Genomic DNA, 14,008 nt, shown 5'->3' on the forward strand with positions numbered 1-14,008 from the left:
CCTGGTTATTAAAGTTACTGCTGTGGCTGTCAATCACAGGTTCAAATCTTATTTGTGCACATTCAAGTTTACAAATCTGCTTTCCCTATGATAAATTAAAACTTGGAGCGAAACAGAAAGGAGCCAGTGAACTGCTGGAGTCACCATGGAAAGCAATCTGTGCAGTGTGGGCACAACTTTTAATCATAGGCAGTAGAAGTGAAGGAAGAAAGCCAGTCCACAAATGCTAATTAGAGATGATCAGCTCAGCCGTTCATAGGCATATACATGTGCATAACTGCAGCTGCATACAGTTCAGTGAGACTCCCCAGGTCCCAGCATCTTGCATACAGGCTGGACCTAAAATGTACAACCGTCAGCAATCTGGCTGGCTTGAAAATAAAGCCTCACATCAGTAAATCCACTCTAATCTAAGTCCTAGAGAAGCCAATGGAAAAGCTCACATTGAGACTTCTCGTTCAACCTGATGGTCCTCAGAGTAAGTCCTTATTCATGCTCATATCACAGCAGCACATTTTCAGGCTGTTTTTCTTTTACACAGGAGATTTTTTTCAGTCTTCAATAGAAGCGAGGTTGGGCCAAATACCTGTAATGATTGCTCCTGTAACCAGTCTCAGTGAACGCAAAGCCATTCACATCTGGTGACACATGAACACGACTAAGCTAATTGGTATAGGATTCTGTTTAGAGTTGTAGACTCTCCACTTTTATTTGAAAGTTTTAAAAGGTATTTATTAGCTACAGAGACGAAAAAATATGCTCGATTAGCAAGACAGTGCGACAACATCATTTCTGAGCTCACAATAAGCTGCTGTCAACTCTTGCAGAGCACACAAAATAGAAGTGGGTTTTACAGCCTGTCACTGTCTCCTGACAGGCAGGTAAGGCACTTGTAATAATCAAAACAAGACTCCTTTCTGGGCTCTAATTTCTCCCTAGGATACACTACAAGATGACAGTCTTCAGCTAGTTCACAACTAGATGATGTTTTTTCTCCCAGCGTAAAAATTGAGCGCCTTCCCAGAGACTACCAGAGAGCCGAGCTCTCCTTCAAACTCTTCTTTCCAAGGCTGACAGGTAACACAGGGGATCCCGAGCCCTGTTTGACACGGGAAAGGTTTGCACCGCTCACCCCTCAGGGATTTTGAGCAGCAGCTGTTACTGGAAGCAGGCAATTCTCTGCTGTTTGTGTTACAAGAAACACCCACCAGATTACCCAACGGGGTCCCCTTTAGGCTCTGTGCTATATAACCATTTCTGAAGCAGTAACAAGAATGTGGGGAAAATGACCATTCGTAACCCTCAGGTTCTTATTCCAGGAGTAACCAAGCCAAGCTCTAACAAAGCCTGAAGATGGATGTTTCAGATGTTAGCATCAGGTTGGAGCACACGTTTAAATTACTTGTAAACAGGTGAAAACAGCAGACCACCCAACTACAGTCCTAAGGTAGCTAAACGAGGCAGATTGAAAGTGAGGGCTTCAGACACATTTAATGAGTGAATGTTGATGCTTCCAGACCTGCTGGCCAGATGGTCCTATTTCTACAAAGCCCAAGGATGGAAAAATGTAAAAGCCTCCAGGTGTCTACTGTACATTTCAATCTGTGATAATATTCAAGAGATGACAACTCTCATAAATTAAAACCCCAGGAGGCAAAGCCAAAAACAAAGAATTTATAGAGAAGATATAATTTATGCAGTGACTTATGGAAGCAAAATATCAATTAAAGCAGCTTCCTACAAAAGAACTGTAGTCCATTTATTTAATCCAAAGATTTTTTTTTTTTTTTTAACTGCTAATCTGGAAGAAACTTATTTCCTAGCCTTCACCATTACTCAAGTTTTCTCCTTCCACTGGACTTACACCACCTGGTTTCTCCTGTTAATGCCAGTTATGTTGCATAATAATATATTATTTACACTTTGCACTAAAATCATGATGAACTTTGATTACAAACCTGGGTGAATCATAATTTGGGCATATAACACCTTAAACACCAGTTTAGACAGCTGTAATTTGCTGATTTCAGTTCAGCTGAAACAGTTTTCATCAGGAATGATTTTGCACTTTTTTTTTAAATTTAAAATATAAAGGTTATTGCTTTCTTGATTGAAGATAACGTGCCTGAGCTATGACGTACCTTAAACCAACTAATGTAAGCAAGGAGCTCTGAAACAAGAGATTTATTTTTCTCAACTAGGCAGGGAAACACGCTATTGAACTTTTTACAAATACCCATGTGGGTAATCTTATTACAACTTTGGTGCTCTCTAGTTTCAATACAGTAAGGTTTTATGGCATATCACATTTGTACCATACATTCTTTTGTTAAAATTCCAAAGTTCTCCAAGAACAGGAGGTTCTTTATTTTTCATATTTAGCTATATTTTAATATACTGAGATTGTTTATCACCCAGAAGCAGAGCTGTTACCATACAAATACTCACTAAAGGTATGGTTCTGCTGCTGACAGTATTCAGGTAAGGCACTTGAAACAGAAGACATTTAACTAGCAATGTAACAAAAATAAAAATAGAATTTCAAGACAAGCTAAACCTAAAGCATGAGTTGTTTTTTTCTGAGACTTTTTCCAAATCTAATCACCATCAGGAACCTGCTCACGGAGGCAACTCCATAGCTTTGTCAGTGAATTGTTACTTTCTTATCATCAGTGACATTCGAAAGATTTTATTTTTTCTTTCAGATGATGAACTTTGTGGGTTAGAAAATGTGGTGATGTGTCTTAGCAGGTATATTCAGCGTTAGCTTGCAGTCATTAGTGTACCTATAGAAATCTAGGCCTCATTTTCCTCGATATTGAGATATAAAAATAATTTTTAAAATTATTTTTGAGAAGCATGAGCCTTGTCAAATTAATAATGTCAGCAGTATCTTATGTCCATATTCTTAAAAAGTAACAGCTTGGCTACATAAAATCAAGTTCTTATTTCCTCCTTATCTCTGCTGAAAAACACCTTATTTTACAATTTACTTCACAACTGCCAGATTAGTTACACTATTCACTAGCTCACTTCCTTCCCAAAATCCTATATAAAAAAAGTCCTTAAAAATTATTTTATCTTTTTAGGCTTTCCTTCTTTCAAGATCCCAAACTGAACGAACAGCGGAAGATGGTATGAATTTTGAATAGATGATGGAGACTGCAGGTTTTCCACTGCTGTTAATGTTAATCCATCTCCTTCTCCTTGATATATCTGCAATCTTTATAGACCAATACAATACAGAATTGGCATTCCCTAATGAGCCGAAGCTTCTGCCTGACAATCTTGTAAACAAGCCTCTCAAATGCTTTCTAAACTCAGTTTTCACTAAGATATCACTACTAATAAAAAATTTAAGTTTAAACCCTACCATGTTTGCCCTGGAAGTTCTACAGTCTGAAGAGTGTAATCCCTGAAGATGTATTTGCCTGCATTAACTGGAAACATGAAACAACAGTTGCTGAGACCATTCAGTAGTAGCAATCTCCTAAACCTCTGTTAATTCTTTAAACAACATCATCAGCTAATCCATTGCACATCAAAGTACAAAAATCTCAGAAAGTTCTTAAGTAATCAGTCTAGAAGCCTGCTCACAGCCAAGTATAATAAATCCATTAGGTCCAAACAACCTAAAAACCTTAGCTCGACCAGCATTTTAAACCAAAAAGAAGCGGGACTAAGAGCTCTCACAAGTGTCCCAAAGAATTTTGCAAGACTCATTTTACATCACCATACATGCATGCAATGATACGACGCAGTCTCTTAGTTTAATCTGGTATTAATCAATGAGAGGTGAAGTACAGCTTTGAATATACATCCCTGGTGTTCTAAATGGTGATCTCATCTTGTAATCGAGTCAGATAAGGAAAAAACCTTTGGGGCTCCCAAGCACCTGTATAAGCACAGAGAACTACCGGGGGCCACAGGTGCTCAAATAATCACAGACCACATCACCTACCAAATAGCTAGAACAAATTTTGGCCCATCAGATCCAAACATGAGCTAATAACTTCGCGGGTTTTGTGCAGTCTCTTTATAATTGCAACCTTCAATGTTTCAGGAGAACAAGTTCTGAGGTCCCTGGCACAGGAGCTCTCAGGCAGGGCAACCTTGACTTCACAAACCCGTTGAGGAAACCAAATACTCAGCATATATAAATACATTTTATCAGCAGAACTTCAAAATTCTTAATAAAGCTATATCGTTATCATTAGACAGTCAGAATTTAAGCTACTAGCGAAGAATAGTACAAGTCAGTGATGTTATTGGTACTAAATGCATCTCCATTCTCAGTGAGAATAGAAGAAAAGGAGAAAGGGGCTTGGCATCCCTCAACAATGAGTTATTGGGCTATATGGCAATAAACAGCACTTAGGTTGTAAAAGGAATTGTAAATAGAACCACAAGACCCTGATTTATGTAATACATAGATCCTGGTTTGAGATCTAGATTAGTTCTTTAATAAAGATGTTATCCATCACTGAAAAAGACCTGCCTTGGTTGTTTATTTGCCTATCATGAACAAAGAGTGTTAATTATGTTGTTTCATTTATAGTAGGTCTTCCCTAATATTTACAGTCTGCCACATTGCAATATGTCTTACACAGGAAATATTATATTTTCAATTGAAAATGACTTATTAAATTGAAAGCTTTTTTTTTGTCATTGTAAGCCATATATTGTATTCCCACTTGCATTGCTACAGAATACAAATGGGAAAAAAATAAAGTGCTTAATTTTACTGTAAGAAAATAAAGTTGCATATTCTTTCAATCATCAATAAAAGCAGTATCACTACAAACAAAATAAAGCTAAGGATTAGCTTCAAGAATATCAAAATATCATTAACAGTTCTGAAAACATTTCTGCATGTAATGGTATAAATGTCAAGTTGAGACATTCTGGCCTGTTTTCTATTACCTCGAATAGAAATGTCATCAGGAGAGCAGTCCTTACACATTCTTACCTGATATTTGTTTTAGTAATAGGTCCTCTTTTAGGACAAATCCACTACAGAGTTAGATTAAGAGAAAAGGATTCATTTGACCACAGACTAAGTGGAAAATGAGCTGATGTCACCTTTGACTTTTCCCGAACTGTAACTAAATGCATTGACAACAACAAAAAACAAATAGAAAAAAACACCACCCACCTCCAAACTCATGCTTTCCAGGCCAAACTGAGTCAGTTGTAATGTTGCAATGAAGCTCAAGCCTCCAGGGATTTACCAACTCCTGACTAGAATGCAACTTCAAAACTGTTATACGTTTTTTCATTACTACTCACTTGCACAAATCATTTAGATTTTTGTTATGAAATTAAGTTTTTCAACCCATGTTTTCATACATTTCAATGACAATTCTATATAAGGTTTTACTATCAAACTTACATAGGCATTTGCACAAGAAATACACAAAAAGCCACACAAACAAAAACTAAACACTAGCTACTACACTGTCATCCAGAAATAGAAGAAGAGATTTTGATACTAAAGCTACAAACTTGTGGTTTGAATTATAGATTATGTCTATTGCAAAGACATAACCCATTTTTCAAAGGAGTTAAGTATAAGCACAATTTGTTGGGTTAAATAGCAGTCAGAAGCCTAATTATGTAATAATCACACTCACATTCAACCTTGTCCAGATACCACTGAAACCAACGAGCATCTTCCATTGATTTCAGAAAGTTCTGCATTACATCCATACTCATTTCCTTCCGACCAATAAAGTGGTGGCATTTTCTCAATATTCTTTTGCAGGCTTCCTTGTTTGCTTCCTCTGTGATCACTGCTATCTCTAAAGAAAATAAAATCAAGTAAAATAAAAGATAAATAAAAGGAAGGTAATCTTTTTGCAATACTTCGGTATCCTTTAATCCAGCTTCTGACAGTAATCTACGCTGTCATTTTATTATTGTAATGAAGTAGCCAGTCTAAGATTTCTTTATCTGATATCTGTGGATTAGAAATACTGTGATAACAACAACGAGTTCTAGCAATACTCAAGTTTAGAAGACAGAAGAAAAACTTGGACCACCACTTTTTTTTCCCCCAATTTCATCTGAAAACACAAAATGTAAGCACTAAGTCTGATTAAAAATCAAATACCAGACCCTGAAGTTTCTCGAGTCTCTGCAGCTCAGCGTTGGCTCAAAAAATGTTTTGGACAAACGTTCAGATAAGGTGAGTTATTTTTTCCTAATTCTATCTTGTAATACTAAGAGCTGCATTTCTTTATCACTGTAGTGCTAGCTTCATCTAAAAATGTTATTCCTTCCCTGGTTGTCCAGATTATGTCCTAATTTACGTTTTCATTCTTTTGGCTTTGAACCCATAGTACATTGTTGTGCTTTGTTGTTCCTTTATGTTTAAGTTAGCCAGCAAGGCAGTACCTAGAACTTTTAGTAAAATCTATTTTATAAAAAGTTATACTTTTGATTTACAGCTCAAAATCTATAAAGACTTTTTTTTCCCTGAATATATTGGGACGCCCGTTATAATTTGATATCATCTTAATGTACTTCCATTCCCTTTCAAGCTTCCCTCTTTCTCTGAGAGAAATTCCAGTCAGTGGCCATGTAGTCCTGATTGAAACAAGCACCAGTCTGACCTTTTAATTTTGTTTTCATTTACTTTAGAGATAACGGAAGACCAACGTTAATGTTTTGTAGCTGGACACCTGTATGTTGTCAATTTTCCTTTAATACCCAGTGGTAAAAAGTGCTTATCTGATGCTCAGCCTATACTCACGCTATCCAAAGTGTTTTTGCTTCTGATTTACATGATTAACTTATTTAATGAGGCAGAAAGAAGGTCTCATCCATTGTAGTTAGTCACAAGTAATGCAGTACTGAATAAACAGTAACAGCACGTTAATCTCTCTGACTTTTCATTATTATCCACTAAGCGGAATACATTTGTACCTGCTTTCATGGTTAAATGCACTTGTTTTCTGGTTTTAAAAAGGAAAGAAAAAAGCAACCCCAAAATTGTGACAGCGACTATTAAGAACTGCACTTTAAACACTGAAGAAAGTGCATCAGAGCCCAAGAAGTGCAGTTTGTGTGCAGCCATCTGTTAGAGTTCATGCAGACACCTGACATCATTAGGGAAGCTTAGGAAAGGGAAGATTATGAAAAAAACTCACCCACGGGGAAGGGAGTACATGCATCATGGCTCTCTCTTCTCCTTTACATGGGAGTAAAATAACTATGGATGAATAAGAGGTCATGGTTTCCTATGTGGGGGATATGGTAGTCTTTCTTACCTACGCACAATTGTGTGGGGTCCTTCTACCCCTTACAGCTGGGGGCCCATGCTGGCATCCTCCCACACAGAATCAGTTTCATCAGATTCAACAAAATTATGTATTGCCTACTGATTTCTTGCCAAGGAGGTAAAATACACACACACACCCCCCAAAGGAACTGGTGCTATCCAGCTGAGCCTGTCAACAGTACTGTGTGAAAACAATTTCAAAGCACAACCTACTTTTCAGTCAAATGCTCACTTACGTAGGCTGATAATTCACAGATTTTGCCCCAACTACCATATCCCAGCACAGAGTACACGTTCCAAAGAAGTGCGATGACAGTAAAACCCCTTCATTACAATCTTGGCTGTAAAACAATTTTTTTTCCTCTGTTATGAGACACTTTATCTCTGGGAGCTGCCCCGTGTCAGAAGGACTGGTACATCAATATTAAGTCACGCACTGCAAACACTGTCTGGCACGGCAAGACCGTGTGCACAAACAGAACAAGAAATTCCAGCAGCACTCCCTGAAAATAAACCCTTCTGACTTATCTGCGTCCCCTCAGTTAAACCACTACCAAAGTCAGACTGCTCACACATCTTAAATGCTGTTTTTTTGCCTCCCAGCATTGCTGGAACAAATGAAGATGATGTAAAGTTATTTCCAATGACCTGCATGAACAAGAAACCTCTTTTTATTGCAGAAGCCCTGTTATTAAGGCACCATTGTCTAAAAGAGGTGATGAAGATATGGGTGAAGAACAGTCTCCAGAGGTAACCCCATGTCGTTTCTTCTTTAAGCACAACGCACCAATATTTGGCTGAGATCCTATAAGACATCAAGTCAATGAAACAGGTTGTCAGCTTTCAGGGACTGTCAGGAATGCTGACAAAAGGTACAGAAATTTCTAAATGTAGAAGACAAACAGAAGAAGAAAAACTGAAGAGACGGAAGGAAAAACCTGTCAGGACAATGTAGAGAGAGGCTAGAATTTGCTTTTGTTTCTTTTCTAAACACATTGCAACAATACAGATCTATGATGAAGCAGGACGGTAACACTTTGAATAATAACAGAGAGGAATGAAGAATTCCATATTTCCCATCTATCCTTGGAAAGAAGATGAGCACACCTCTCACTTCACTAGTAATCAAAGTACATAGCAGACATCTACATGGGATGGCTTCTGAGCCACTTGTACTCGAGACTTATAGTTTAATAAATCTTGAGGCTACATGTATACTCCAGAAGACTAGAAAACCATGTAGTGCAATAGCTTTGTAAAATATCTAACCTAAATATTCTTAGTAGGAAATAACCCAAAGACAAAGAACTGGCTGGCTATATGAGATTAATTCTTTTTGAATTTTATTTCAGAAACATACTGGAAAGGAGGGATTTGAAAAAAGGTTTTATAAGGAAAAGCAGTAGTCGTAAGCAAGATATTCTTAAACAATTTAGAAATAAACAAAGTCTATGCTGGTAAAATCCACTGATGATGCAAAGAACAAGAAGGTAAACATCAAGGACAGGGCAGTCATAAGAGTAAACATGAACTGCTTGATAAGCCGGCAGTATTCAAGGAAGATGCATCTTAACGTAGCTGAATGCGAAGTTGTGTCACGTACAGTGATCACCCTCTCAAAATGAAGGGTTAGGTCCCTGAAAGGGAGCAGGAAGAAAGTTACACTGTTCTAACAAGTCAATGTGAGCAGCCACCATGATAACACCCATTAAAAAATGGTAATTACTAAATGTATATGAATAGGAAGGTATTTTTGATTCTGGAAAAAAAAACTGGTTATAGCTCCGATATCAACTGTTTTTCATTAAAAATTTTAAAAGCTATATGCTGCATGCAAGAAAGAACATCTTACAGTTGAAGGCAGAGGATTTTAAGCTCACCAAAAGACAAGTGGAAGGAAACTTCATTAGAGGGTGAATGTACTGCTCAAGAAGAAAAACTCGGTGCTGAAAGACTGCCTAATCCAGTTGTGAAGCCAGTGTAATAACCAGTGCTTGGAAGCTAAGCCAGACAAACTGAAATGATGCACACATTCTAAAAGTGAGGGATTAGCCAGTTGAGCAAACAAAGAATGGCTGGTTCTCTCTCAGCAATTGCTGGACTTTGTTATTCTGGTAGGTTTTTTCTCTCTGACCACAAATTCCACTCTGGAACTAGGAAACGGAGCTGATAACGATTTTCCAATGGAAACTTTATTCGAGAAGGTGCTCACCAGTGTTAATCAATTCAGGGATTGCACTACACACAAATTTCCCCAAAGTTGAACACAGGATTGTTTATAACAAGGAAAAAAAAGTGTATCTACTAAAATGAAATATTCAAAAATAAAAATATATCTGCCACATACCCAAGAGGACATAACCAGCTGGTATTACCAGCTTATGCAGTTGCTCATTCCCTGTGGATGACCCAATGAAGAGTGCGCTCATGAAATGAGTAAACCAAAGAACCACACACAGCGCACAATAACCCTGACTGCATTACAGAACAATAAATCTAAATTAACCTTAACTTCATATTCAGTTCAGTATTCGAACAAAACTGTGTATTCATTTCTGATTTGGAAAAGCTTTGCCAGGGACTTTGTGTTTTTCTCATATTCTTGCTCAATCACTCAAAATAAAACTATTTTGCAGCTCTAATATCCCATATATTAAAATAGTATTAGATACAGAAGAGATTTCATATGCTGGAGTATCTCAATGCTTTTGCAGTATTCATAGAGAGGCTAGAATTAGAGAAAAATGAGTGGAATAATTTTCCATAAAAGAATGCAGTTTGATCAAATCGAAAACATCTTGCAATGAAAATGGAGAAAATGAATAACTTTGATCTTGTCAGCTGAAGAAAGCAGAAAGGTTTTGTTTCAGCTATTTTTTTGAATAATTTTATTTCGATTAACTTTACATTTATATTTACATACAAACAGAATAAACACAAGTGAAAGGAATTAAGATACACACACAAAAAAAAAGAAGCTAAGGTACTTAACCCAATAAAGCTTCACATTATCTATTATTTCCAAAGAATTTTCAGGTCAACATTACCTGTTATCTTCACAAAACTTCTCTAAATGATGAAAAAAACCTACTTAGAAATTTTCTTCAAAGGCTGGCCCATGGTTATACCATGCAAAACCATAAGATGTTTCAGTACAACGATGCTGAACACCGCCTTTGTTGTATTTACAAAAAGATAACTAATACTAAGATTGTGAGTTCAACAAATAATACAAGACATACAGATAGTGATGGGATCCAATTTCAAGGTAAATTTTGGTAATTGCCTACCGTCACTTTACATTGATGGTTAGAGGAAAATCAGCCTATAGAAACTAATGTCATCCAACAGGTGAATACCAACTATTTACTGCTATGACACACAAATTCAGTGAAAATAAATCCCTGCTTTCTGTTTTGCTTCAGTATTTTCACCTTCCACCAATACAGACGGATAGGAAGAGTTCGTTTCAAAATAACTGAGGTAAAAAAAAAACAAAACAAAACACAGAAACAGGGAAGAAAAAACAAGCAGATGAAGTAGAACACAACAAGGTACAATCAACAGAAATAAGCATAGAGAGAAAACAGACTAAAGAAATAGGATCAAAGCTGAGATTAACACAATCCACAAGTCCTGTTTCTTTAGACTGCCGTATCTATGAAGCAGGCTCATTCTTCAGTTGATGCAAGCTGTGTTTATGCAAACCCAAGCACTATGCAGCCTGATAAACTGGTGCATGCACCTGTAGCATTCTTTGCAGAGCTCAGGGACATTTTCCTTTGTTGCGTGTGCTTGTGATTAACACTTTACTTGCTCCTTCTACATTGCAAAAGGCTGAGCTTTAGGGACAGAGCCAGGCATATGGATTAACAGGCACACACACAAAAATTATGTTGGCACACAGATGAATGAAGCTCATCTCTGCCTTTACTCATTCTCTCTCATCTATTGCCACGTGGCAGGTCAGAGGGTTCTGTATGCCCACAAATTCTGAAACACCCCAGCACTGGAGCCCCCGCTGAAGACACAAAACCACCTAGGTTCTTCTATACTTAATTACAATGCTCCACTTACCATTAGAGGCCAGGGACTACCCAGTAAGAACTATTTCTTTCAGTTGTCACAGCTGCCCCCGATCCACCTCCATAGTCTTTCATCCATTTATGGATTTGGAATAAATGTCTCTAGACTTGAAAGAAAAATAAATCTCCCCCCCCAAAAAATCAAAGCCAGCCAAGTAACAGTAACAACAGCAGAACTTTCTGACACTCATTGGATATGTAACGTTCCATCTTTTTGTGATTATTCTGGTGTCCAAGGAAAGAAAAAGGAAACGTACAGGAAGAAGAAAAAAAAAAATCAAAATTCATTCCAGTGCTGCATTAGATACAGAGTACCCAGACATGATACAGTTATTATGTGCAACCATTTCAATTACAAAAACTGCTAAAGCATGTAATTTGACAGCCACTTCATACAGCATCTCTTTAGCTGATCTGACAATAAGGATCAGGGCTTCCAGATTAAGTGTCAACTTCCCAATTGCCTCTGAATGCTAGCATTTACTTAGAAATCTATTTTTCCATTTTAATTGCATTATATCCACATGCTAAATCTGAGTTTCTTTCGACAACAAGCATCATAACCCAAACTTACCATTTGAAAAAGAGTTATTTAAAATATACACTATCTGCAATGTGTTTTGAGCCTGTATTTATGTTCTTTACAACACTAGATCATCTTTTTACGTTGCAACATGTTGTGTATTGCTTAAAAATTAATGAATATTATGACAGCAGAAGTGTTATCATGAGAATTGTTTACTCTGGAATTTTAAGAGTACTCAACAGCCTGGTTAGCATTAGTTTCTGTAAATTAATTTTTAAATCTGATAATAATAGTCAAGGTGTATGGCAGAAGAGCTTTCATGATGTGACACCTAATTACAACACAATTTTAACTATCAAGCACATGAAAAAATATCACAGATTCCCAACCAATGTGTCTATTTCAATGCTGCCAAAAGGGAAAAAAAATGTAATCACTTAAGCTTAACTTAATAATATTCAAACCAACAAAAATCATTTTTTCCTCTTTCCCCACAACCCACAGTCTCCATATATTTTTTACTGTATGGAATATAAGGACTAGCTCAGGTAATCAATGGAAGTAGTCTTGGGCAGTAGCAGCCTGAAATACACGTGTTCTATAGAAAACACCTTCCTACCAAGAGAACACATTATGCAACATTTTCCAAAATATTTTTTTCTCCTAAAGACTTCACAGGATCTTCAGCAGAAAACTTTTCTTTAATCAGAGTCTCAACTACTGTTGAGACCCTGTCTGCATATATTTCATGGGACAATACAGCTGTTCATAATTTCTGTAACTAAGGCTACATTTACCAAGCGATACCATATTTCTTGGCATAAGCAAGTCAAATTATTATATCTATAAAACATCTACTTACCTCTCAGCTACAGTATACAGTATTGGTCTTTATCCAGTGACCTTTAATTATACTGGTGAAACTAAAAGGCGGACTACTGTATTTTTATTTCATTTTAAATTTTGCTGATTTTAAAAAATAAGAACACTTATCAGACAAATCATTATGCGAACAAAATATCAAGACAAAAATTAAATAAGCTATTATGTTTGCATAACTATGAATATGAAATACTTCTGCATTAGTAACTGATGGGAATTTAAACCTCAATTTGGTGAAATAAATAGCTGGATCCTAAAACAAACAAGGAATATAATACAGAAAATTCTTCCTATGTGCAAACTTTGTGGAGAGAAAGGGCAGGGAAGGAGCAGACCACATCTGCTTTTTCTCTGATTTTCTGAAAGCTATATTAGTTACACAGAGAGCCTCCATCAAATAATTGAGGAACTTAGTATTTTTATTGTGTGAATACTGATAGTTTACTGCAAGCTGTGCAATCACTCCTCATTCACTAGAAATAGAACATGTAGCATCACGTGAACCAAATCTACTGGACATAATTAGAGTCTGGAGCAATGAAGCATTTTCTGGGGCTCATTCATCTGTTTATCCCTAAAAATTTATCTCCTTCTGTAAAGCCTTTGCTACTCCAACTTCCCTTGGTCTGGCTTCCACCTCACTGTCTATTATTCCTCTCCTCCATCTCAATACTCCTTTAACATTTACTGCTGTCTTCCAATTTACCTGGAGTCTCTTCTAATATTATTCAGTGCTATGTGATACTTCAACCCTCCTCATTTACTTGGTAACTTCATTCACACACAGCATTTACAGTACTATCTTAATATCACACACTCGCAAATCCAACTCTCTACTCACTTTACTTTCTGTCTGATTCCAGATAGCCTCCAGTTCCAGCATCAAGCATTTCCAGCATGTCAAAGCCTCAACATTTTCCTCCGGCTTCTTCTAAAAGCTTCCTTGCTCTATCTCCGTTGCTACAACTGGAAATCATGCTGCTTTCACTGCTGCTTAAACACGTACTCACTCTCAGGTTCTTTCTGATATCCTGCTCTCCCTCCTTCTTCCCCACATGCTTTCTTTAATTAGCTCTGATCGCCACTAAGCACACACAGCTGCACACCTTCATGCTGCCAAGGCACAAGGTGATGGTGCTCCTTCTACCCAAACAAGCAAGGGTGAGTTCTCACCTGATCTTCAGCCACCCAGCTGAAAAATAGAAGGAAAAGAAGGGAGTCCTAGCAGCTACC

The 14,008-nt window shown here is 37.1% G+C and overlaps 1 protein-coding gene across 2 annotated transcripts in view; it reads right to left on the reverse strand.

Moving 5' to 3' along the window:
* DPP10 (dipeptidyl peptidase like 10) overlaps positions 1-14,008 on the reverse strand; it is a 494,333-nt gene that overhangs the window by 291,710 nt on the left and 188,615 nt on the right. Inside the window, exon 1 of one of the 2 annotated variants that reach the window (XM_080599346.1) lies at positions 13,617-13,811. The exons of the other annotated variant lie outside the window; for it this stretch is intronic. Within the exon in view, the coding sequence (XP_080455472.1) occupies positions 13,617-13,658 (42 nt within the window). The 5' untranslated portion in view covers positions 13,659-13,811. Of the gene's footprint in view, positions 1-13,616; positions 13,812-14,008 lie in introns of those variants that run through there. 2 annotated transcript variants of the gene reach the window in all.

This window comes from Anser brachyrhynchus, assembly GCF_964034855.1.
Source record: "Anser brachyrhynchus genome assembly, chromosome: 7".
Lineage (NCBI taxonomy): Eukaryota > Metazoa > Chordata > Aves > Anseriformes > Anatidae > Anser > Anser brachyrhynchus.